The sequence below is a fragment of the Malus sylvestris genome, chromosome 5 (genome assembly GCF_916048215.2).
Source record: "Malus sylvestris chromosome 5, drMalSylv7.2, whole genome shotgun sequence".
NCBI classification, from domain to species: Eukaryota; Viridiplantae; Streptophyta; class Magnoliopsida; order Rosales; family Rosaceae; genus Malus; species Malus sylvestris.
Genome location: NC_062264.1, coordinates 28,934,669 through 28,958,461, shown reverse-complemented (window position 1 = coordinate 28,958,461; position 23,793 = coordinate 28,934,669). Strand labels below are relative to the sequence as shown.

General features: G+C 36.6%; 4 protein-coding genes across 6 annotated transcripts; 1 reads left to right on the top strand and 3 right to left on the bottom strand.

Moving 5' to 3' along the window:
- Positions 1 to 337: 337 nt before the first annotated feature.
- On the bottom strand, positions 338 to 2,699 carry LOC126623674 (40S ribosomal protein SA-like). The gene is made up of 5 exons (XM_050292629.1): positions 2,428 to 2,699; positions 1,613 to 1,875; positions 1,238 to 1,435; positions 873 to 1,083; positions 338 to 666 (listed from the first exon to the last, which is right to left on the bottom strand). The coding sequence occupies exons 1-5, from the start codon at positions 2,570 to 2,572 to the stop codon at positions 569 to 571; spliced, it is 915 nt and encodes a 304-aa protein (XP_050148586.1). The 5' UTR covers positions 2,573 to 2,699; the 3' UTR covers positions 338 to 568.
- Positions 2,700 to 4,092: 1,393 nt separating this feature from the next.
- On the bottom strand, positions 4,093 to 7,365 carry LOC126623675 (E3 ubiquitin-protein ligase CHIP-like). 2 transcript variants are annotated; one of them, XM_050292630.1, is made up of 8 exons: positions 6,916 to 7,359; positions 6,719 to 6,786; positions 6,567 to 6,630; positions 5,762 to 5,833; positions 5,016 to 5,149; positions 4,756 to 4,903; positions 4,569 to 4,679; positions 4,093 to 4,450 (listed from the first exon to the last, which is right to left on the bottom strand). In XM_050292630.1, the coding sequence occupies exons 1-8, from the start codon at positions 7,018 to 7,020 to the stop codon at positions 4,328 to 4,330; spliced, it is 825 nt and encodes a 274-aa protein (XP_050148587.1). In that variant the 5' UTR covers positions 7,021 to 7,359; the 3' UTR covers positions 4,093 to 4,327. The 2 variants fall into 2 exon arrangements, with proteins under 2 accessions (XP_050148587.1, XP_050148588.1); XM_050292631.1 differs by lacking the exon at positions 5,762 to 5,833 and having other exon boundaries at positions 6,916 to 7,365.
- Positions 7,366 to 10,336: 2,971 nt separating this feature from the next.
- LOC126623680 (adenylylsulfatase HINT3-like) lies at positions 10,337 to 13,364 on the bottom strand. Of its 2 annotated transcripts, none has more exons than XM_050292635.1 (8): positions 13,077 to 13,364; positions 12,933 to 12,988; positions 12,354 to 12,411; positions 11,977 to 12,043; positions 11,721 to 11,776; positions 11,449 to 11,502; positions 11,225 to 11,356; positions 10,337 to 10,572 (listed from the first exon to the last, which is right to left on the bottom strand). In XM_050292635.1, the coding sequence occupies exons 1-7, from the start codon at positions 13,278 to 13,280 to the stop codon at positions 11,225 to 11,227; spliced, it is 627 nt and encodes a 208-aa protein (XP_050148592.1). In that variant the 5' UTR covers positions 13,281 to 13,364; the 3' UTR covers positions 10,337 to 10,572. The 2 variants fall into 2 exon arrangements, with proteins under 2 accessions (XP_050148592.1, XP_050148591.1); XM_050292634.1 differs by having other exon boundaries at positions 11,254 to 11,356.
- A 2,720-nt stretch (positions 13,365 to 16,084) lies between these two features.
- Positions 16,085 to 17,622, top strand: LOC126623678 (serine/threonine-protein kinase OXI1-like). The gene is made up of 2 exons (XM_050292632.1): positions 16,085 to 16,497; positions 16,591 to 17,622. Exons 1-2 carry the CDS (start codon positions 16,106 to 16,108, stop codon positions 17,525 to 17,527), a joined length of 1,329 nt encoding a protein of 442 aa, XP_050148589.1. The 5' UTR covers positions 16,085 to 16,105; the 3' UTR covers positions 17,528 to 17,622.
- Positions 17,623 to 23,793: the final 6,171 nt, after the last annotated feature.

The window sequence follows — 23,793 nt, the reverse complement described above, 5'->3', positions numbered from 1 at the left end:
CTTGATTTAGAGGCTTGTGTGACGCTCTTTTTGCTCACCTTAAGTTTTTTGCTAAAAATTTTGCACCGAGGATCACGTCGATAATGTACACACCTAGTCTGTTGCATTGTATTTCTCCTTGACATTGTTGTGTATTTTTGCAAGGAATATTGATAGTCGATCCTTTTTGTGACATTTTTCGAATTTAGTAAAGAAATATTGATAGTCCATGGTAGGTCTGTTTTACAAAGACGCAGTCATAGTTCATGATATTCATGTTTGTGTTTAGATAGTTTGTGCTATTCTATGTACGTAATAACACATCTTTTTCAATTAAAAATAATAATTTGAATGACTATTAAAGATGTAATTCTTTTGGTAAATTACGATAAAATAATAAAAAGAAATCATTCAAGGATAACATTGTCTAGGCCTCGCAGAGTAACTCAAATCTAAACTCAACGGCTTCAAAAACAATTCATTTTTTCGAAATGGTATCATAATCCTTTTGGAAAATCCCAAAAGAGAAAAGAAAATCTGGCCGACTACAACAGATTCAACGACATTGTGACAAGCACCCTTCAAAATTTCATAATTCCCAGCCACTAGGAGGAGGAACGACACCTTCAACCGCGGAAGCAGGGATTTGTGTTGGAGGAATCGAATCCCACTCTGCCCCTACTGCGCCTGCACTCAAACATAAACGAGATAGGGAAGAAACAAATTTGTGTCAGAATAGGTACCGGATTGAAAACAGATGCATACTTGATAACATATAATGTGATTGAGCATAAATGTTTCTAAAAGCCTGTAGACTCCAAGAAGGATATTACAATTAAAATGTGATGATTCTACCACAAAATTTACAACACTAAAAAGTTGACAAGTGAAACCTGGTTCTGCGGTCCAGCCAACAACGGGAGCCGGGATAGTTGTAGTGGCATCTGCTGGCCAAGGAGCATCAGAAACTTGGGAAGGCCATTGATCAGCCCCGACAATACCAGGTGCAACATAATCTGCAGTTCCATAATCTGGGATTTGAGGAACATCTTCATCTTCCTTTTCCTTGGCCTCCTCGGGGTCTCTGTAGAAGAAAAGATCAACCTGCAAAAAGAAATTTGGACGATGATTAGAAGTTTACGGACTATATCTTAACAGACCCCTCAAGTAACTTACAAATAAGGCCCAAAAGCCAAGGCATACAATTTCAAATTCAAAGGAAACATAATAATTTTTTACTAGTGGTGTTCTGGCTTACCATGACATCCCACTTATGCCCAGGACGGAGAGAGCCACGCATCTGCAAAACCATCCTTGCTAGGAGCCAGAAAAGACATCCAATGCTGTGCTTACCCTTGTTATTGGCAGGGATGCCAATATCAACATAACGCATAGGGGAATCAGTATCACAGAAAGCAATGGTTGGTATGTTTCCCAAAGCAGCTTCCTTAATAGGCTGCAGGCACATAACGATTATCAGAACACGCTAAGAAAAACAAGCAGATCAAAATTGGGAAATAACTAAGAGAATTATATATTAACACATACACAAGCCCTGGATAATATCATCAACTTAAATATGGCAACAAAGAAGGAACATACAATGCCACTAGAAATAGAAGATGATCATCACCTGAGCGTCAGTTCGTGGGTCAGTCAGAATAAGGAGACGGGGCTCATTGAACGACGTCTGGAGCTGATTTGTGAAAGTACCTGGCGTGTGCCTTCCAGCAATAGCATTAGCGCCAGTGTGCTGAGCGAATTTCAGGACAGCCCTCTGACCATAGGGCCTTGCTGATTGTACAATGATATCCTTGGGATTCTCAATCGCAACAATCACCCTGGCAGCCATCTGAAGCTTGTCCCAAGTTTTTCCAAGATTGATAATGTAAATCCCTAAGAACAACCAAATCTAATCACTAAAATGCCAATTCGTTAACTGAAAGCTAGTCCTGAAACGAATCAACAGCTAATGAAAACAATACGACGAACAATAACACAGATTAGCACAATATTGCGCTCCACAACCGCATACTAATGCGCTTCACAACCGCTTTATCACACACATGCCAAATTATAGAGCTTCTTGCACAGACAGTCCCGAGACACAATCAAATGATATTAAAACCATCTAATTTTCTAAACCCAAGTAAATTGAACCAAATGAATCAGTTCAAATAGTCACAAATGCATATTAATTTGAAAGAAAAATTACAAAAACAAAATGCACCTCAAAAAACAAATAACCCTAGAGCGAAATTATACAAATAACAGATCTTGCAAAACAAATATAAACTGCCCATCATTTGAAATACAAACAAAATAAAAAATCTGATATTTATTTTGATAAATATGCATTTTCCCAGCATCGATACAATTGCAAAAGCAGAAACAAAAACCAAAAATCAAAACTATATCTGAAAAAAATGGAAAGAGATGAGAGTGTACCATCATTGCGGCGCTTGAAGACGTATCTTTCCATCTGGAAATCACAGTTTTTGGTACCGAGGTGGACTTCGGCGGCCAACATCATCTGGATGTCAGCCTCCTTCTGAGAGAGCTGACGCGGAGCCGCGGCGGTGGTGGTCGCCATGGTTGCGATCGACCGAGAGAGATGAGGTCTCTGAAAACCCTAGAGTCCCGCCGGGAGGTTTTGTGAGCGAGAGAGAGTGAACAAGGATGTGAAGAGTTTTTGTCCTTTTTCGGGATTACTGTGGGGCGAGTTTGTTCGCTTTATATATGGGAGAGTGGAAGCGAAAACCCTACGAAAATTAAAATGTTTTCAACAAGATGTAATTTTTTTTTAAATAATAAAAAAATATAAAAAAAAACTTTACTCTAATTTACAGTAATTAGTAATAGGATTAACTGACCTAATTCGCAGGCAAAATCACATATGTGAACCTTGTTTTTGCTTCGAAAAATCATTTCAATTAACAACAGTGGCATTGTATAAAAAACAATAGAGTAACTACACAATTGCAAAGGCGGAGCTCTACCAACTGAGCTATATCCCCGAGCCAAGTGGAGCATGCATGAAGGAGTCAAATGCTTCCTCTATTCTTTTCGTTGGTGCAGCTGGATCATCATGGACTTGAACTAGAGACCTCGTCCGTAAAGTAAATCATCGCACCTATAGTCCAAACAATCGAGAGAGAATCAATATTACTGTGATTCATACAATTTTATTACTTTATGTCCGTGTCTTATTACAAATATATGTAAAAATATTCATTAACTGATTTAAAATTAATTGACCAAACTCCCTTACTTCCAAGAGATGAGGGAAACTTGCAAATGAGAGTTCTAATGCTTGAACCTATGTATTTGTGTAAACCCTTCACTATTAATGAGAATTCATCTACTCCATGGACGTAGCCAAACTTAGGGTGAATCATGTACATCTTGTGTTTGCTTCCCTATCTCTATCTCTTAACACATCATCATCAATAGGTGACCGGAGCAACCGAGCAAAGGTCACAAACTTGACACTTTAAGTTGTTCTGAAGTCTTCACCAATTTTGTGCATCAACAAGATTAATTGAAAAAAAATGTATAATAATAAAATAAAGGCTTGCTAGAGGGTGGGTAATAGAATCCTATCTGAATCCTCTTTGTAAGGATGTTATGGATCAGTGCATCATATCATTCTTCAGTTATCTTGTGGCTAAAAATTATTTTGAATTTTTTATTTAAAAATGAACACAAACAAATACTTAACGAAAACTGACTGCACGATGTACGATGAACGACTAAGATGAATTGATCTCTAAAATTTTCACAAAGAGGATCCGGAGATAATCCTCATCCCTTTTCTTTTTAAGTGGTTTGGAGGATTTGCCTATTGAGCTCACTGCCTCCTAACAATCATAGGATGAACAGATCTAAATGAAAAACAGGTGGATCAAAGTTTAGTTGGGAAAACAGATGGAAAACTTTGGAGCGAAAATTCTACAATGCATCAATGGGTTGCATATACATTGTGATGTGAGATCCTTTACACCATCAGATATAACGGTTCGATTTAAAACATTCAAATCGAGCCCGGCATTTGAACGTATACATCGATATGAAGCAGAAAAACTCGTTTTGAGGACCCAAAGAGAGACCGAATTAGTAAACCACAACAATCTTAAGTAACACGAATCTACACCGGCATTGAGTGCGTAACTGGTTTTCATTGTAATCTATATACATTTTCTGAAAGGATAGGACCTTCAATATGATTCTAGGGCACATCACCAAATATCAAAAACACAAGAGGTCACTGCAGTCTGCCTCAGGGAATTCGGTACATGTTTTAACACAATTATCGACTCTATAAGTTTCCGATAAAATTCAACCTTCACTATGCTCTGTAGGCCCAACCATGCTCTTGTAAATATGCTTGAACTGCTTCTTTTAAGGCAAAGTTTGGTATTAGCTCTGATTGATCAAGCGGCTCTCGAGTGATTGGATCGAACTTGCCAACCTGGTATATAGTGCCAAAAAAAAACAGGCCAGAGATCAATGTGTATATAATGTGATTATATACACCAGTGCCGAGAAGGCATTTGTATTAGTAGATGAAATATGACAACAATATATACCTTCTCAAGATGGTGAAGGATCACTGATCTCTCATATGTAGCCCCACTTGGAGTAATCACAGGATCACGAAATATGTCAAGAGTGATTTTGCAACATAGGTAATCCGGCACCTGAAGTTTTTTTAACAATGTCACAACAAAAGTAACTGAGAATGGAAGACAAAGAAAACCAAAACCATGTACTGACCTCACTAGGCGTGTCAGCTTCTGCAGCTTTCTCGAACACTCTTCCTAACGCCTCTAACTGTTTCTTATGTGTGGTAGCAGCTTCATCCAAAAACCCTTCCATTTGACAAGAGTCATGTTTCTCTTTGAGAGCAGTCTCGCAAGCTTCTCTGAGACATGAAACAAGTTTTATGAACCAGCTCCCTTTAAACGAACATCAACAGTTATTCAATATTGATAACATTTTCAGACATCATACGCCTGAACCCAAGGAAGACATACTTCAAATTTTGCAATTCCCATGAACGTTTGCTCGATGTCTCCTCCCACTCCATGTACTTTGCTTTTGAAAGCTCCTGCCAGATCTCCTCTACCATATAATCTTTCAGATTGGCACCCCTCCCAAGATCCAAAGCCTGTACAGGAAGTTCAAACAAACTTCAGTAGAATTCAAATATTTTATCCACGTTGTAAGCAACTATATCCAACAAACAGTTTTTAAAAGCAGTATGAAGACTATGAAATAATAGTATGAAAGGACTATGAAATAATAAAAGTATTATGATAAAATCAGGCAGGAGATTATACAGTACTAGTACCATTTGACTGTTTAAGCTTCTGTAATACACCTGATTTCCCCCCTGTTTTCAAATTTTCCATACATCATATACAAGCATGTCGAGCAAGGCCTTCTAAGCAAGTGGTGAATATCAATTGCATCATTGTGATGCAACTATAATACAGCCTCTCATAACCCTCTTTGTTCTATGAGATTATGCAACTTTCAAATAACATCAAAAAAGCCATAATCTTTCTAAAGTATCCCCAGTTGTATTTTCTTTTTTTCTTTTTTCTGAATGGGTTATACAACTTTCATAATTTCACTAGATATAAGTAGTTTTTAGCAGAAATTTTGTGAGTTTGATTGACCTCCATTTTGTTCTTTTACCATAATCATAAACTGAAAAGAGGCATACTAAGAGATGTTTTCTCAACGATCATGATAAGAGACAGAAAGCACTCCTTACCCTCTCCAGTGCCTTAACTCCCTCGCCATACTCTTGCTTCTGTAGTAAAGCAAGCCCCAATATATAGTTACCCTGTCACGCATAAAATTTTCAATGAACTATGCGGCAAGATGATGATTCTAGAAAAAAGGAAAATGGCCAGATGACAATGGGTTAATGTGCAAGACTCAGAGAAGTGTACAGGGAAACATACAAGATATGCAACATTAATATACAAACTTCCACCCATCCAATACTTGTTTAAAAGTGTTAAAGTACAGAATATCCACTTGCAAGCAGGCGAAAAATGAAAAGAAAGCACAGGTTCTCAGAAGTCAGAACATAATCTCAAATAGAAAAGTCAAGAGCACATAGCGCATAGAAGGAACCCGCTTTCAAGCTATCATCTACGTGAAAATTCATATTATGCATCTGGGTGCCAACAAAACTGGTATTAAACGTCTTTTGCCACTTGAATGTGGTCAAATTGTATAAATAGCATCTAACTCATAAACTGATGGCTTGTTAGAAAAGGAAACAAACGGACAAAGTCCCCGTGCGTGTAATGTAGGCCAACGATTTCTGACCCGACCTCCATGCGTTAAAATGCTGACATTCAATTTATCACAATTCAACAATGAATACAACCCCCTGCAGCACCACGACAACATCTCGAGCCGATACACAAAAGGATATATCAATATACCAAAATATCACTCTTCCAAACATCTCACCGCTCTATTTTCATGTCACAGATAACATCGTAGAAACACATTTATAGAAAGAAAAAAAGAACAAAATCAAAACCAAAACATAAGAATTTTACCTTAACTGAGTTATGATCAAGCTGAATAGCTCTCCGAGAATCCTCTTCGACTTTCTTCCAATCACTGCATTACTCAAAACCCATTAATGAAATCCAACAAACAAAAAGGAAAACGAAATTTGAAACTAGAGAGAGGGGTGGATCATACATACTTACGCTTGAGATGGCAGAGAGCGCGATTCGTAAAATAAACAGGAACATTAGGGCACAGAGTGATTGCCTTCAAAACCCAAATGCCAAAAAACAACACCACAAAATCATCAATCACAAAGATCAAACCTTTACCATTTAAATTTTCCACAGGCAAAGTACACGAGGGCAACGAATTGCAGAAACAAAACAACAATACCTCAGTATACGCATCGATGGCGGCCGCGAATCGCTCTTTCTTGAAGTAGGTGTTGCCGTCCTTCTTGAGTTTCTCCGCCGTCGACGATGCGAGACTCGGCGCCATATCCGTCTTCTGCTTCCTCTACCCAAATTGATTGTTTCCTATGGTGTTTTCTGCGGATGCGGGCGTCCAAAAATAGACGTTTAAGCGGCAGAGATAGGAGGAGTAGGAAGTGGTGGGCGAAAGCGAAAGGGTGAGGGAAATAAAAAGGAAAGCGCGAAATGGAGGAGACCAAGACGATGAGCGAGGCAAAGGCAAACCCTCAAAAGGGGAGTCAGAGACGTTTCCCATTGCGGGGTTTGAGAATTGAGAGGACAAAGACTTGTGACATTTTTTCTTTTTCTTTTTTTAATAATAATGTTAAGGTGATAAAATTTAAAAATTAAATGATATGTTATGAATAGAAATGAATACGTTTATCAACGTTTAAATAATAAATTAATCACCAACTTTTATGTCTTTTAGTTTTCAAAATTTTATCCACAAATGTAGTCTTGCTAGCATCACTTTTTTTAATTCTAGTTATACTGATTTTGTACATTACATTTGTAAATTTTGTGATATGTCACTATTAAAAAATAAATACATTAATTGATATTTAAGTAATAATTTAATGAACTATATTAGCACTGTAATAATATAATTTTAAACAACTCACAAGCATATTATAAAAAATTTAAAATGCAAAAATGAAAACTTTAGACTGACAATATTAATTTCCTTAGAAAATTTGCTTTTGGATTTGGGCCTTCCCCTGTAAGTTCAATTTTAATTGGAAGTTGTCTCTTTTTGTTAATTTTGATTATTTATTTATTTAATCTATTTTGCTTTTGGATTTGGGACTTCCCCTGTAAGTTCAATTTTAATTGGAAGTTGTCCCTTTTTGTTAATTTTGATTATTTATTTAATCTATTTTTCATAGGTGAATTTTACTTTTTTTTTTTTAAAAAACAATATTATCTACACTAAGAAGAAGAAAGTGAGCTTAGCCTCACAATGAATTAGCAATAATGTGATTTAATTTCGTTTTTAACGATAGTCAAACCTAGACCTCTCACTTATAGTTTTAAAATTGCCAGAATAAAAAAAAGATTTGGGTTGGTGTGAATAGCCAAATCTGGATCTTCACCGGATCTTCTTTGTGAGGATCCTGGATATCCGTAAATCGTGTCCGTACATTTTATATCATGCTGTCAAAAGTCATTTTTAATTTTTTTATTTAAAATTAAACATAAACAGTATTTGATAAAAACCGACCGCACAATATACGATGAACAAACATGATTCACCAATCTCCAGAATTCTCACCAAAAGAGTCCGAAGGAATCCTGTTGGTGAATGGCCAATGCCTTTACTCTTTCATAATTTATTTTTACCCAAAATTTTCAACACCTCTCTGGATTATAAAAGTCGGTCAATGGGATTGATCCCAAAAATAGGACGTCAATGTGAAATTGATTTATTGGTGGTTATTCATGGAACTAGATCCTCTCCTAAGCTCAGATGGTAATCCTCATGAGTAGCACATCCGGGTCGTTCAAACTTGATCCAACGGTTGCAATTATTATAATTTTAGAAAGACCACATGTTTGCAGCCGTTGGATCAAATTTCAACGGCCCAAATACGCTGCTCAAGAGAATCCTCATCCTGAGCTCAGGAGAGGATCCAATTCCGTTATTCACAACATTTAATTAAAAGAGATCTCAAATGCGAGTCAATTGTAGAGAATATTGCTCTAATAAACTTGACTAAGCCCAACTATATTTTGAATGTCATGGTTTTAATTGTGTCATTGTTGGGGCAATGTAAATGTGTCAATACTGTTTTTTTTGTTAAATAATACCAAAAATAAACTCTTAACCACGTAAGTTACATGCTCTGAACAAATCTTTGTAAATATTGTTTCGTGGAAAACAAAACTACTTTTTCCCGAACCAAATTCCAACTTGGAAAGTTTTGACACTACACTTTCCTTCAATTTAATTTTGGATAATGCCTGCATTCCCCTTTTGGGGATGAACTCATTTTTTTTCCACTTGCAAATAACGTATCGTTACCATTGAAATTTCATAATCGAAATTGTTCGATGTCTTAATTTTCATTTGAAGATAAAAAAATTCATTTGAACTGGAGATCACTTTAACCATTTAAATGTATCAAATAAATCAACGGTTCATCATAAATATGCTACTTGGTACTTACACCGTTAATTTATTTGATACATTTAGGAAACTAAACGATTTCTTATTCAAATGATTTTTTTGTGTGGATGATCTTCAAATGAAGATTAAGAGATTACATCGTTCTTATAATGAAAATTCTACGGCAAAGATGCGTTATGGAGGGAGAATGAGCTCGTCCCTCCAGGGGGGAAGTATTATCCTTTAGTTCTACCTTTCAACTTCCAATGAATAAAAGGAAGGGAAACACATGTAGTTTATGGTTTAATTGGAAGGCCAACAAGGGTGGATTGAGTTAGTAATGATCATTCTTTTTACTAGATCAAGACCTAAGTTCGTGTTTCATTGTCGGCAATCCTTCTTAGTGGGTAGTCTGTAAAAAACTAAAAAAGAGGGCTATGGCGCCCTCTGTGAGTTATCAAAGAGGCTGTGGTATGCCCTGATCCTAGAATGAAGCCCCAGTTTGGGGTTGAGGTGATTTTAAAAAAAGCTCCTATTAAAAAAAGCTGGGAGTGTTTTTGGTGTTTGGTAAACTTAAAAAAAGAGGCTTATTTTGGAAGCTGATGTGAGAATAAGTTGAAATCAAAGGAAAAAGCTGAAGCTGCAATTTGTAGCTTTGGAAAACTGGCTTTTTTTCAAAGCACACATAACTACAGTACTCCTTTAATGAAAAGACCCACCATCAGACTGCTTTTTTTTCCAAAAGCACTTTTACAAAAAAGTTTACCAAACACTCTGCTGATTTATTTCACAGCCGCTTATTCTCACAGCACAGCCGCTTATTCTCACAGCAGCTTTTTTTCAAAGCACAGCAATACCAAACCAGCCCGAAAAAGGATCCCTCCCCCAACTTTTTGTTACAAAAAAAAAAAAAAAAAAAAAAGCAGAAGATATATTTGGCGAAACGCCCTAAAATAATATAGTTTTTATCCATTGTTAAAATTCAATATCTTCTTAAAAAAAAATCGTATTCCTAATATCGCTTATTTAACAAGTAGTACTATACTATAGTGATATTTATCTTCATTTGTAAATAAGATGTCTCATATCGAACTCACATAGATGACAATGGCGTATTATATTTGTGTTGAGTTCAATACTTAGTTAATGACTATTCCAAAATGGGCCCAATCTAGAGTATCGTTTGTATAAAAGAAAATATCACCAACAAAAAAATATCACGTCTCTACTTACTCGATTGTACACAAAAACCTCAAATCTTTGTATTAAGGAATAATTAATGCAAGTAAAACACAATTTAATGCATACTAATAGACACATCAAAACACAATTTAATGCATACTAATAGACACATCACAATGTTAATGCACAAGAAAATGGATTAGAAGAACCTGGAAATGCGGTTGAGGTAAATGTTAGACATTCCGCCTTTAACACAAGTTTATGCTCTCATAGTTGATCGGTGCTCGTCTCCTAGAATACAATGACCACATTCTTATAATAATAGCAATCCAAATCACAAGTTTCTAATGAACTACAACTGTATTGAAAACTCTCTCATATACTCATAGACTCAATGAGTCTCTCTAATATTTATTGCATTCTATTCAATGTTTGGAAAGACACATTCCACTAAAACGTACTACTAAGTTTCATTCAATTAATAAAGTCCGAAAGATGCACCATCCTCTCTTTCATACGGAAAGATGCATTGGCTTGTAGGTTGGAGTAAGCCGAAACCATCACATCCTCTCTTTCACACTTCTTCTGGGATCTAAAGCTCATCCCAGAGCTTCTTGCACCAGAGGAAGTTCGCATACTACTAGAACCCTGATTCGCCTAGAAAGTTATGGCAATTTGATTGAAGGTGGAAAATCAGGTCCATGGAGAATTTTTGAAGTTTGATTGGAGCACCAAGATCACCTTTGGTGCGGGACTTGTATGAGTGACGTAGAAGCAAGTTTCACAAGAGGAAGGATTTAAGTTTGCCGTATCGTTATGCAACTCTAGTTGTTAATTAATTGAGATTACGCTTCCACATACTAAACGTTTAGAAGAACTAAAGTATGTATATCGCACATAATTGTACACTGAAAATTACATCGTGATCGGATGAAATATGCACCTAGTTTTCGGTAAGGCTAGATCCTTCACCTTTGCTGTTTCTGGAGTTTTCTGATAATGACAATTGCTCTCGAACAAGATCTGCAAGTCGAGATGCTTCCCGATCTACGTTCAGGGGCCACCTCCGCAAACCCTATGGAGTTCATTTATACATATATCAAGCTTATATCCTCAAGACTCTACAATTTTCACATATAAAGAGGCAAAAATGTGAATGGTACATACCTCAGAAGCCCAGAGGCTATCAAGGGCCTTGCGCGGTATTATGTGAATATGAGTCTGAAATTGCCATGTTACATAGCAAGATTAGCAAAAGCTTATCACATTCCTCAAGTTAAACAACGTGGATCGGATGAGATATGCATCTAGTTCGCCTTGCTCAGTCGCAATACGATTTACAGATTTTCAATGGAGGATGCATCATTTCAATTGTATCTGCTGCTGTAAAGTATAAGCTTAACCAAAAGAAAATCAAAAGGGAAATTACGATGACTCACATGAAATATAACTTGGCCTGCAGCTGTGCCGTTGTTAACTAACAAGTTGAACGAATCTGCATTAAGTGTGTAACATAGCAAAGCTTAGGTAGGTATGACCGAATATGTGCAATTGAAAACAAGGATGTCAATGAAAATATCATTGAAGTATAAGGGCCATTTCAGCACATCCTAATTGCTAATTGAGTACTTAACCTGAGAACAACAAAATGAAAATGCAATATGGTGACACCGGAAAATGACTTTGAAGACATACCAGAACCAGTGGCTTTCATGATTGCGCTGCTGATAAAGGGCACTTTTGAACACATTGCAGCTACCACCTGCAGAGCAAGTTCATTCGGACTCATGAAACATTACAACGTCACACAACAAATAAAGAAGCGCATGCATATTATTTGCAGAAAAAAACTACAGTATAAGCAAGCAACTTATCGGAGATACGTAGAGAAAACTACAGTCCAACCAATCAATAATGTGCTCACCGACCTGTTGCTTATTAATCCTAATGATTGAGAATACCCTTCTACCACTTCTATCTTTTACACATACTCAAAGTTGCCATATACGCATCGAGAAATTCATCCCATCATTTCATCTAGTACATAACATATGAAAGTGAGACATACTTACATCCGGAGGTGTGGCTTTCAACGAAGAAAAATGCGATTTGGGGATAACCAGAGAATGCCTGCGCAAGCAAAAGTACGGAACTTTAGCAAGTGGAAACGAAAACATAGTTAAAAGAAATTCATATAAAGATGATATAGTTGCAATTCTTTCTCACTTTTATGCACTGTTTACTTACAATACAAAGGAAATATTGGCAAAATTGACACAAACACTTGCATTTCTACTGTACAGAATTAAAAGCATCCATTAATATTGCCCTGCTGATCTATAAATGGTAGAGAAACACTAATGAGACTCTCTAAAGTATGACTCACTGTGGACTCTTCGCCCCTTGTGTTTTTGGCACAATGTTTTGTGATATTGACACGGAAATTGTGCCAAAAACATGAGGCTTCCGAGACCGTACACCCAAGTTCGAATCCAACTCGCCGTAAATTAAAGCAATTTAGAATATCGTCTTGTAAAACAAATGGAATGAACTCATTCAAATTTACCATAACAGCACAAAGAAAAAGAGAAAAGCTAGAAATTGAGAAAATAATAATTGAAAAATTAAATATTGGATTAATGATACCTTACCCACGACTCAGCGGATTCGTATCCAATATGCACAAGCAAACATCATCTTCGTAGAGCTGCAAAAGTACAGAATTTCACAAATAATTAAATGGAATACTCATAAATAATTAAATAAAATGCAGTTTAACTAGAAAAAATAGAAACCTTAAAAGCCGGTGACTCGCCGCGAATAATTTTACAGAAAACGCAGCCGTTTTGGCTATTCCCCTCGTCGGAGCCACTGGGCCACTGCTTACTGTTCAAACAGGAATGGCAATTGGACCTAGCAACGGGAGCTAATCGGGTCGTAGCCGGAATCAAACCGGGTAGGATATGGGAGCAGATCATGGCGAGCCTTCGGGCCTCCATTTTTCAAGCAGAAGCAGAGCTAGTTTGCGCTCGCCATGTTTGCGAAACGTTTGGGAAACCGGGAAGACAGAGAAACCAAAATAATTATATATTTTTTTAAATAAATTGAAGGGGTCATGTTTGTCGCTTATCCCCAAGAGTCAACATTTCCGACCTTGACATTTGTTTAAAATCGGTTGAAACTAGTGGTGATATATTCAAACTCAAGCTAATAAAATTGAAATTAGTTTCTTTTATGAGAAATTATATTTTTGTTTTTGTTTTTCTATTGGGAAATTGTAATTTAGCTAGATTTTTTATACAATAATATTCTAGTCTACAGGAGATTTGGCAATATTATACAATAGAGCTGTCATTAAATAATAAGGTATCGAACTTAACACAATGTTGAAAATTTGATAACATCATCTATGCTGCACAAATTAAAAGAGTTAGCGGATAGGGAAGGGGTGGCTTTGGCGGTAGAAAAGGGGATTCACAACCTCATTTTAGAGAGTGATTCATTGCATAAGACCATGACATCCACTTGCCTCCAATTGGACACAAGTGGAGGATGTGAAGGTCTTACTGCTACAGATCACTTAAGCTTCTTTTGCCCATGGGAGTCGTCGATTAAACAGTCGGTCATCGCTTAACAAGCGTTGCAGTCCATGGGAAGTAGATCTGTAAACGGATCAGATTTATTGAGTTTGGGTTGGATTCAACCCGACCCGTTAATTTAACGGGTCATAAGGGTCATCCGAACCCAACCTGTTAATACACAGAGACATTACCTGGTCAACAAAATGGCAGCATCAGCGACGGGGGCAGCTGCGAAATCAAGCTCCAAAGGCCAAGCATGGTGAGTTCAATGGTCAAATTCAATTTAAAAACCTCACCTTTTCGATTTTTCTGCCGGAGACCCATTTGAAAACAATGCACCAATTCGCCAAAACTCGCTTCAAAATCTCGTCTTTGCAAATTCTGCACCACTGGATTACAAAGCAACATTGTCATCGAAGTCGACGACATTACCTTCCATCTTCACAAGGTCATTTCATCAAACACCTAGAGAGCACATTCTGCATTTCATCTCCTTTCCCCACCAAAAACTTCTCAGAGACAGAGTGAGGGTTTCATTATTGACTATTGAAATTACACAAAAACCCTCAATAACAGGTGTTAACGAGTTTCGCTGGTTAACCCAAAATGACCCGTTAAACACTCATCCAAATACTCATTTTAAAGGGTCAGATCGGATTAACGGGTTGGGTTTGAAATGCCAGGTCTAATAAGAATCATACTCGGTCGTGGTTTGAGGAACCACTAGAAGTGATTGGTCTGTTGGATGATTCTTTGGGGTAGGGAGGTAGCTTTGGTTGCGCCTGTTGTAACTCCCATCCCTTTGTCTTGTGGTTATATGCCTAATTGAATAAAATTCCATCGTTGTTCCAAAACAAAAATATATAACTTAACACAAATATACTAGATTCTCGTAATTCATGTGAATCAAACCTGATATTTTTGAAGAGTACTACCAAAAAAATGTGATATTACTCAGATCAAGCATGTAAAATCATGTGTATTTAAAATTTTGGATAAATAGAAAGACCAAAAAAACAAATAAAAATAAACTTTAGGTTGGGTTTAGTACTGAGGATGGGTATGAGTGTCCATATTTTGAACCAGAAAAGACCCATAAGACATGGATCCCAAAGTTTGAAGCTCAAACCAAACCTAAGACCGAAGCAGAAAACCCCATCAGCAAACAAAATTCACTTCACCTATTTATTATGTAGTGTGTTTGGCTCAACACACTATCAACTTCCAACTGCATTCCCCCCTTGAGGTCATTGCCCACACAAAAACTTCCATTTCATGGCACCATAACATTGTTACGTGTCATGGTATAATATGTTTTAGTTCTGAAATATCTTATAGATCTAAAGTTTTGGTTATTAAACCATCGATTAAAGACCTAATGATCAAGATAAAAAGGTCAAACACAACATCAACAACATTTATGATACAAATTATTGTAAAATTTTTATTTACGAATAATATTGTTGAATTTTAAATTTACTATTTATCTCGTCAATCACCACTATCATATTATAAAATAATTCAATACCACACGATAATTTTTGCGTAATTATGCTATATGACCTAACGTCTCCCAACGAACTAATGAGAACTTTCGTTTTAAGATATGGTAATAGTCAAGTAAGCGCAATAAATAAATTTTTCCGCTCACCGCCGGATTTGAACCAAAACATTCCCTGCACCGCACGCCTTCTAGAATCAAGTGATCTCACGTAAGCACGTGAATCACATTCACTTTCCCCCATTTTCTTGCTCTCCCAATTAACAACCAAATTAAAAATTAAAAACCTCCCAAACCATGGAATCAGTGATGACGTCGTTCTCTGCAACAACCAGGAAAATTGCCTGCGCTTCGAACCACCGCATGATCACGCCACGTCAGCACACACCAGCCACGTGGCCGCACCACTCACACCAACAATGGAAGAGGATATGGTCCGGATCGCTTTCATCAAAGATCTGGAGTCAAGTGATCTGGATCATTGAATTTTGATTCAACGGTTAAAAATATTTGATTTTATAAAAATTATAATAATTGTAACCGTCGAATTAAAATTCAACGATTTAGATCACTTGATCTTGCCCCTTTAATGGGAGAGATCCAGACCGGATCCTCTTCCACCAACAACAGCATGCAATGTATGGGCCCCACCTTTTGAATTGAACCCTTCCTCACTAAGACTTGTATAAATTTCGGTATCTGGCTCTCTGCACAGCTGCCAAAGGAAACAGAGCTTTCAAGCATGGACGATCAGAACGACGGCGTCGCGGTTCCCAGCTTGGATTTCCGGCGGCTGAGTGTGATCTCGGCGCTGGGCAGAGGAGCCAAGGGCGTGGTGTTTCTGGTGAAGGGAGAAGAGACGGCGGCGGAGGGGCTAATGGCCTTGAAGGTGATTTCCAAGGACTTAATCGAGCGGAGGAGTAAAGACCCGAAGAGCGACGGCAGCGAGTACCGCAGAGTTAGCTTCGAGCAGCAAGTAATACGTCGTTTCGAGCACCCGCTCTTGCCTAAATTGCATGGCGTTCTCGACACTGAGAAGTTCGTCGGCTACGCCATTGAATACTGCCCCGGGCGCGATCTCAATTGCCTCAGGAAACGACAAACCGAGCGGATGTTCTCCGATGAGGTCATCAGGTAAATTAAATGTCAAAATCTCTCAAGTTAAGGTATTAAATTCTGTTTGGCTGCTCAGAAAATTAAATTCTGATTTTCTTTTTGGTTTTTCAGATTTTACGCGGCGGAATTGGTTCTGGTATTGGATTATTTGCACGGATTAGGAGTTGTTTACAGAGATTTGAAGCCGGAGAACATCATGATCCAAGAAAATGGTCACATTATGCTCGTGGATTTCGATCTCTCCACCGAGCTTTCTCCCGTAAAGACTTCTCCTCGATCACCTCAATCGGCTCCGATCAGATCAAATTCAGTAGCGAAATCGAACCCGGTGCACAAGAAGAGGCGCTCGCCGTTCCACCGCTTCTGTAACTCGGGGATTTCGCCCGACGACACGGTGGCGCTGCCTGAAGCTGGCGTCGTCAACTTGGAAAACTCCGAGAAGTCCAACTCGTTCGTTGGGACGGAGGAGTACGTGGCGCCCGAAATCGTATCGGGCCAGGGACACGATTTCGGCGTCGATTGGTGGTCCCTTGGGATTCTTCTTTACGAAATGCTGTACGGTACCACGCCGTTCAAGGGGATCAACAGAAAGGAGACGTTTTATCGGATACTGACAAAAACTCCAGAACTGACGGGCGAAACGACGGCGTTGAGGGACCTGATAAAAAAGTTGCTTGAGAAGGATCCGAAGCAGAGAATCGGGTCGGGCGAAATCAAGGGCCACGATTTCTTTAAAGCGGTGGAGTGGGATTCGGTTTTGGGACTGTTGAGGCCGCCGTACATCCCCGTTATTGCAACGGCGGAGGGTACGGAGGGAATAGAAAAGAAAATAGATGTGGAGACGGTGGTGAAGGGAATATTCGGAGGAGAAGGTGGTGGTGGTGGGGAGGGGGAGAATAAAGGCGAGGATAACGAGGAGAATAACAAAAATAGGAATAATAATAATGAGAAGGGAGGGAATGAGGAGGAGAAAGTAAATAAAAGGGTGTGGGTGGAAGGATTGAATAACAATCCCACCCAAGGTGGCGATGCATTTTTGGTTTTCTAACTATTCTTTTATTTCTTTATTTCTGTATTTAGATACTGTAATTAAGTTACCTAAACCTTAATTTAACGAATAATTATTTGATATTTCCCCAGTTATATTTGTTTTGGTACAATGGGTTTTTGGTAGGATATCATAAGACTCTAAAAAGTATTACAAACTATAGATTAAACATACCACTTAGTACAATGGTATAGTATTAGAGTGAGAATTCTTAGATTCGATTTTCGCCAAAACTGAATTTGGACCACGTTCTTACTAGGCTTAGGTCACCCCCATCATTTTGTGTGGATAATATTGTTTGTTTAAAACAATAATAATAATAACCATAAGATAGGGCCTTATCAAATAAACTGTTCTCGTATTGATAGAGTACTCGGAAGATAGCCAAGTATTACAAAAAATAGTCTAACCATTAGATTAGGCCTCTCGCGGAAATAAAGTAATCATACGAGTATTACAAAAAGTAATTTAACCATAAGATTAGAGCTTATCAGATAAACGGTGCTCGTGATGAAAACTTACCGTGCACCTTCTTCTTCCTCGTATTTGCACTCTGTCTATGATTTATATAAGGTTTGACTCAGCAGGTATCTCACTCAGATAACATTGAGCTTAATGAGGTTTGATTCATTTTCAATCTTCCTGCGTTTGACAGACCTTTAAAGAATTGAAGTAACCAACTGCTGCAATAATGAAAGTTTGAAGAGAAGAGACAATTGCTTTGGTATAGGGAATCTTTGGATGACCCCGAAATCAAAGATACCGCAGTTTTTGTTTATAATAATCTTGTTGTTGAAAGACCGCAGCCCAACATATGGTTGTAAACTGTTCAAACGAAAAATAAACACGCTTAACTCTGAGATACGAAATTATAATCTTGCTACCTTTTCTTTACCATATAAGACCTGATCAGACTGCAAAGACACACAGTTGCTTTGTCAACTTGGTTCAAAGTTTTGAGAGAATCAGAAGATCATCATCTGCTTGAGTACATAATTTGATTACCACGGAACTATCTTCCGATTACCTTATCGCAACGAGAATCGTTTATCCGATTAGACCACAAGATTAGTATGAGTTTCATAACACTACTCGTGCGTGATACAGCAGGATCCACTTTTGTCCCAATAAGATAATCTTAGGATTTAACAATCTCACATGTTGGATAATGTGGTGCCAAATGCTTTCACATGTTGGGTACACTTTTGATTGAGTCAAAATTTCTAGAGCTTAAAGTAATAATTTAGCATTAAAATCAAATTTCTAGTTCAAATATCTTAAAATTATTTTCTTTTCTATTTCTCAACACCCTTCCAAACTCATGATGCCAATAAAAAATTTAAAATCTAATAATTTTAATCGATAATTCTCAGCAGTTTATTTGTTATTTACTTTTGGATCATAAAAAAATAGTCTAGATCACAAAATTAGTCTCGTATTGTGTTGTGAGCACATTATTAATGGGAGACTGAATAAATTTGAGCTCATTGTATTGTGTTGTTATTTACTTTTGCAAGACTGATTTTTATCAGTCTTTTTACCTCAAAGACTGAATAAATTGAAAGACAAATTTCACTCTCGCTTCATAATGTTTCTTTTGGGTCACTTTTTCTTCCAAAAATCTCTCTTTTTGTAACTTTTTTCTAATTAAACGTGCATATTTGCCACTCAGTACTGTTATCTAGGTTGAACTCTTTGTAAACGATACGTTTGATACTAAATTATTATCTTTATTCTATTTTTATTGTGCGTGACTTAACCTAAATACCTCACGCTTTAATGTAAACATACAACCACGACAAATGGTCCAATAAAAAAGCAGTAGAATTCCAAGTCAGATATTCTCCTTGATTTCGGGTTCGATCGAGACACGAAACTGTCAATACTAATTTAGAAGTTGCACCATAAACTATACCAGAAACAAAAACAGGAAAGAAATATAAATATTAAAAAAAGTTAAAGATTTAAAAGCAACTTTAGTATTGATATGAAGAAATTGCAACAGAAACAAAGACAGGAAATTACAGAGACGATGAGGCACGTGTTATTAAATAAACATGTTCTTGAATGATAATTTAAGATGGTCCATCTACTCTAAAGCATCACTCAATTAGGAGTTGGCAAATAAAATCCAAATCCAAAAATATGTAACGAAAAAGGAAAACTCAATTTTATCATCAAACTTTCGATCGCAGCTGGCTTGCTTGCAATAATGCATGCCGTGCATGTGCATATCCAATATTTAGGTAATGGACCACTCTTTTTTCCATTAATTGCAATATCGCACCTACAAATACGTATAATTATTGGTTGCACTACTTATCTACCATGCATGGTTAGCAAAATTCGTGTATTTTCCACCAGTAATCCCCAACCGATAAAATTAAATATCGAAATCCTTCAGCAGCAAAAGGATCATACATTTATGGCTTCGGCCCCTCAATTTGGTGAAATTCACATATGTATGTAGGTTCTTGGCCACACGATGTCCTTCAAACTGGAAGGGAAGGACATGAATGTGGACCTTGTGTTGTGATCGTGACTGGAGATAGGTTCGATTTGGAAATTTAGGGTTTTTAGGGTAAGAAATTTTGACAGCTTTGGTTTCAGAAGAAACATGCAATGAAAGTACGTAGTAATGAGCCGCACCGCTAGCTACCTAGGTGACAAGTATATTTACGTGCTTTGAGAGTCTTTGAATTCAATTCAGGGCTGGCTGTTTGGTGACTTTCTGTTCATATTGTGTTTGGTTTTTTCTAATTAAAGGCTGCGGAGAAGGAAAGATATGACAGTAGAGTGAAAACTACAAGTAAAAGAACTACGTACAACGTACACGAAATTATGCTAAGAATAACAATTTAAATAATAAGATATTTTAGGTTGTTTTTCAAAGTTTTTGTTTTCAGTTTTTTCGCTTTCTAATATTTTCATTTCATATATTATTTCATCTCTTTCACTTTAGCCAAACCTGCCCTTACTTCCTGGCTCGGAAGTTCATTGTGAATCAGATTATTTTCTCTTGAATCACGAGATGAGTCGTGAGGAAAAATACACCAATAATCAAGTGGTTCGATTACATCTGCATCATCAAAACTAAGACGTTATTAAGGAAATATTTATAAGCTTTGAATCAGTATTGCCATTTGTTTAGTCATGTATTCATTCTTTATTTTTAAACTATGAGCCGGTCGCCACTTAGTACTACAGTCTAGTAGTATTCTTCTTCACTTGTAAGTGAGAGGTCTTAAGTTCGATTGTTGTTAAAGACGAATTTGAACTACATTATTGTTAGCTCATTGTGAGCCTAATCACACTCCCCTCTCTCTTAACTTATTATCCTAAATTGGTGACTCACTACTTGGTGGAGGAGCATCATCACATTGTTCACCTTCATCCTCATCAGCATTGCCATTCACTTTTTTCCCCTTGTTTTTCTTCTTATTACCCCCGTTGCCACCACCACCAGCGGCTTTAGCCGGTGCAACACCACCTTCATTGGGTTTGACTATATTACCACGGTCCACCTTCTTACTGTCAAAAAAAAAAACAAAAAAACAAAAAAAAAAGCCATGGGCCGGTCACCAAGACCTGGAATGCAACCTACCCCATCCCCTTCCCCCTCCCCAAAATTCATGGACCATGAAAACCCAAATTTAACCTTATACAACATGAAAAAGACAACCAATACCAACAAAACTGATAAGTCAGAAGGTGAGAAACGTTGCAGAAATAAGCATCAGCGGCACAAGGAGGACAACAATCCCATCAAAAAGTATCCGGATGGTCAACACCATAATTAGCCAAAGAATCCGCCACTTGATTACCCTCTCGAAAATTATGGAAAACTCGAATTGTCCTGGAACCTGGAAGAAAGAAGAGCATGAAAATTATGTCATTGATAATTATTTTGTTTTTAATTTTTATTTTTCAGTCAGACATAAAGATCTCCAAATTTTCTTGCATTAAATTTGAGAACCTTATGCCTTATGGTCAGGCGAAAGTTACACAAAAATAAATTCAATGATTTTTTTATTTATAGAAATTTGCAAAACCAATTAAAATTCGACAAAAAAAAAATGTAATCGTTGAGTTTTCAAAAATCTTTTGCATGTGCATCAAGAAATGTTTATAAACTATTTGAAATCGGTCTTACAGTTTGTTAAGTTACATATTGTTTATTGACTTTTTAAGCTAGAAACATAAACATCTATTAAAATTACTCGAGTGGTTACCAGAGTGGCTTAATGACCTAAAGTATCTGCAACGACAATTAGCCATTGTTGTTGACAAAAACGTCAAGATTAAATAATATTGTTGTGAAATGACCTAAAGAATAATGACTTTTTGGCACTTGTTTGACCCAGTTAATCCTTATTAAATTCATATATTAATTAAGAAAAAAGAAAGAAGGGAACATCGTGCACACTTCTGGACAATGACTTGCTTCACAAGTTCATGTCAAAAGCACGTCAAGTGAAGGAAAAAGGGTGACCTATTAACGAAGTTGCAACACAAACCATCTCCCTGTGTGTTTTTGGTTGACAGATATTTTATGCTTTTCATATACTGTACACTTTACCATTCACATACACAACAACAACGAAATTCAAAGTTATACATATAATCTAATATCTCAGGAGCAATCTAGTAATTAAACCAATCATAACGCACCACAGGAACATGCACACAACAGAGTACCATGGTTTCATATATTTTGATTTTGATTTTTGTTACGTTAAAGAAAACCGAGTTCTAAACTTATTCTAATCCTACCCGACACTCCCTTGGAATTATCACTTGAACTATATCTCCAAAAACTTTTGATTCTTCTTTTTCGGAAGAAAAAAAAGGTATATTTACTTGGGAACTTTAATGAAAAGCTCCCGGTACGGTTCACTTTAACGAAAAATCATCTTTTTACACTAAAAAGTCAATCTTGATACTATTCACTTTACTCTTTATTTTGTCCTTATCATTAAAACTCAAAGTTTTCAAGCCTTTTTCATTAGTTTTCCTTATTTACTTACCCTTTTGTGTGTGTGCGCGCGCGTGTGTGTGTTTGTGTGTGTAATAGCCCGAATTTGGTTAAACATGCTCATTAACTTAAGGGTACATTTTTGCTCATTACCTTCAAGCGGTAGTAATGTGTACCGTCCTATTTATCACCATCAAAATTTTAAAATTCATTCAACGGTGATAAATTGAGTTATGAGCATCGTTGAAGATGGTCAGCAAATTTATTCAACACGAATATAAGGATTTCACACATCTTCTCCAATTAAAATGGGTACTTTTGTTTGTTGTAGACTTTTGCTTTAAATACGTGTGAAATTCCCCATAAAAGATGTAAAAGAGCAAATTATACTCTCATGTATTTTTAGACTAGTTGGTTTTTGTACTCTAAAAATTGGAGAATAACAAAGTTTCAAAGTTCTAAAAAAAATAAAAATAAAAAATAAAAAAGTTCCAAAGCTTTTTTTTTTCTTCTTGTCAAACGATAAATTTGTTAGATTAGGGAACCAATAGAATTTGTTAGATTCAAGGTATTAAATATCGATGATATCGGAAATATCGGTAGTCCAAAAACACGGAAATTTCAATGGAAATATCGGGATATTATCAATATCGATAAAAATTGAATAAAAACCACGGAAATTGTAAGAAAAACTTGGAAATTTTTATTGAAACTTTGCAAAATGTTTATTTAGTCAATTATCTATTAATTTATCACAAAAAATTGGAAGGAAATGCATTGCATGATAGATATAACTGATTTAAGTTGATTATATAGCGAGCTAGCAAACATTGTGAGTGTAGAAAATATGTAGTAATTAATGAAAGAAATTTAAACACACCATAATCATTTATATATAATGAATTAGTACGATATTTTACACTTTATACATTGTTGCATGGTAAAATACATGACTTAACAATGTCTAAAATATCATTGATATCGGAAATATCAGTAGTCCAAAAAAATATCGGTAGTCCAAAAACACGGAAATTTCGATGGAAATATGGGATATTATGAATATTTTAGACCATGGTTAGATTATACTATTGGCTTTTTGTCCGTTTAACTTCTACAAATGCATTAAACACAATAAATAAGAAGTTTTGCAAAGAAAATTCCAACCTACTCGTCGATCTGTGTTTGTTGAAAACAAACACATTGATTTATCATTTATTAATTAAATTCAAAAAACACATTGATTTCTTAATCAAACTAATCTTGGCAACGTAAGCACGAAATTTTCCGATGT

Excerpts from the sequence above, each read along its gene's own strand:
- LOC126623674 (XM_050292629.1), bottom strand. The coding sequence starts at position 2,572 with ATGGCGACCACCACCGCCGCGGCTCCGCGTCAGCTCTCTCAGAAGGAG. Across the intron at positions 1,084-1,237 it reads GGCATAAGTGGGATGTCATG|GTTGATCTTTTCTTCTACAG; the intron begins GTAAGCCAGAAC and ends TTCTTTTTGCAG. Across the intron at positions 667-872 it reads TGGCTGGACCGCAGAACCAG|GCGCAGTAGGGGCAGAGTGG; the intron begins GTTTCACTTGTC and ends GTTTGAGTGCAG.
- LOC126623675 (XM_050292630.1), bottom strand. The coding sequence starts at position 7,020 with ATGGCGCCGAGTCTCGCATCGTCGACGGCGGAGAAACTCAAGAAGGAC. Across the intron at positions 4,904-5,015 it reads TGGGAATTGCAAAATTTGAA|AGAAGCTTGCGAGACTGCTC; the intron begins GTATGTCTTCCT and ends TTCATGTCTCAG. Across the intron at positions 4,680-4,755 it reads AAGCTGACACGCCTAGTGAG|GTGCCGGATTACCTATGTTG; the intron begins GTCAGTACATGG and ends AAAAAACTTCAG.
- LOC126623680 (XM_050292634.1), bottom strand. The coding sequence starts at position 13,280 with ATGGAGGCCCGAAGGCTCGCCATGATCTGCTCCCATATCCTACCCGGT. Across the intron at positions 12,412-12,932 it reads ACGAATCCGCTGAGTCGTGG|GCATTCTCTGGTTATCCCCA; the intron begins GTAAGGTATCAT and ends TTGCTTGCGCAG. Across the intron at positions 11,777-11,976 it reads CATGAAAGCCACTGGTTCTG|ATTCGTTCAACTTGTTAGTT; the intron begins GTATGTCTTCAA and ends CACTTAATGCAG.
- LOC126623678 (XM_050292632.1), top strand. The coding sequence starts at position 16,106 with ATGGACGATCAGAACGACGGCGTCGCGGTTCCCAGCTTGGATTTCCGG. Across the intron at positions 16,498-16,590 it reads TTCTCCGATGAGGTCATCAG|ATTTTACGCGGCGGAATTGG; the intron begins GTAAATTAAATG and ends TTGGTTTTTCAG.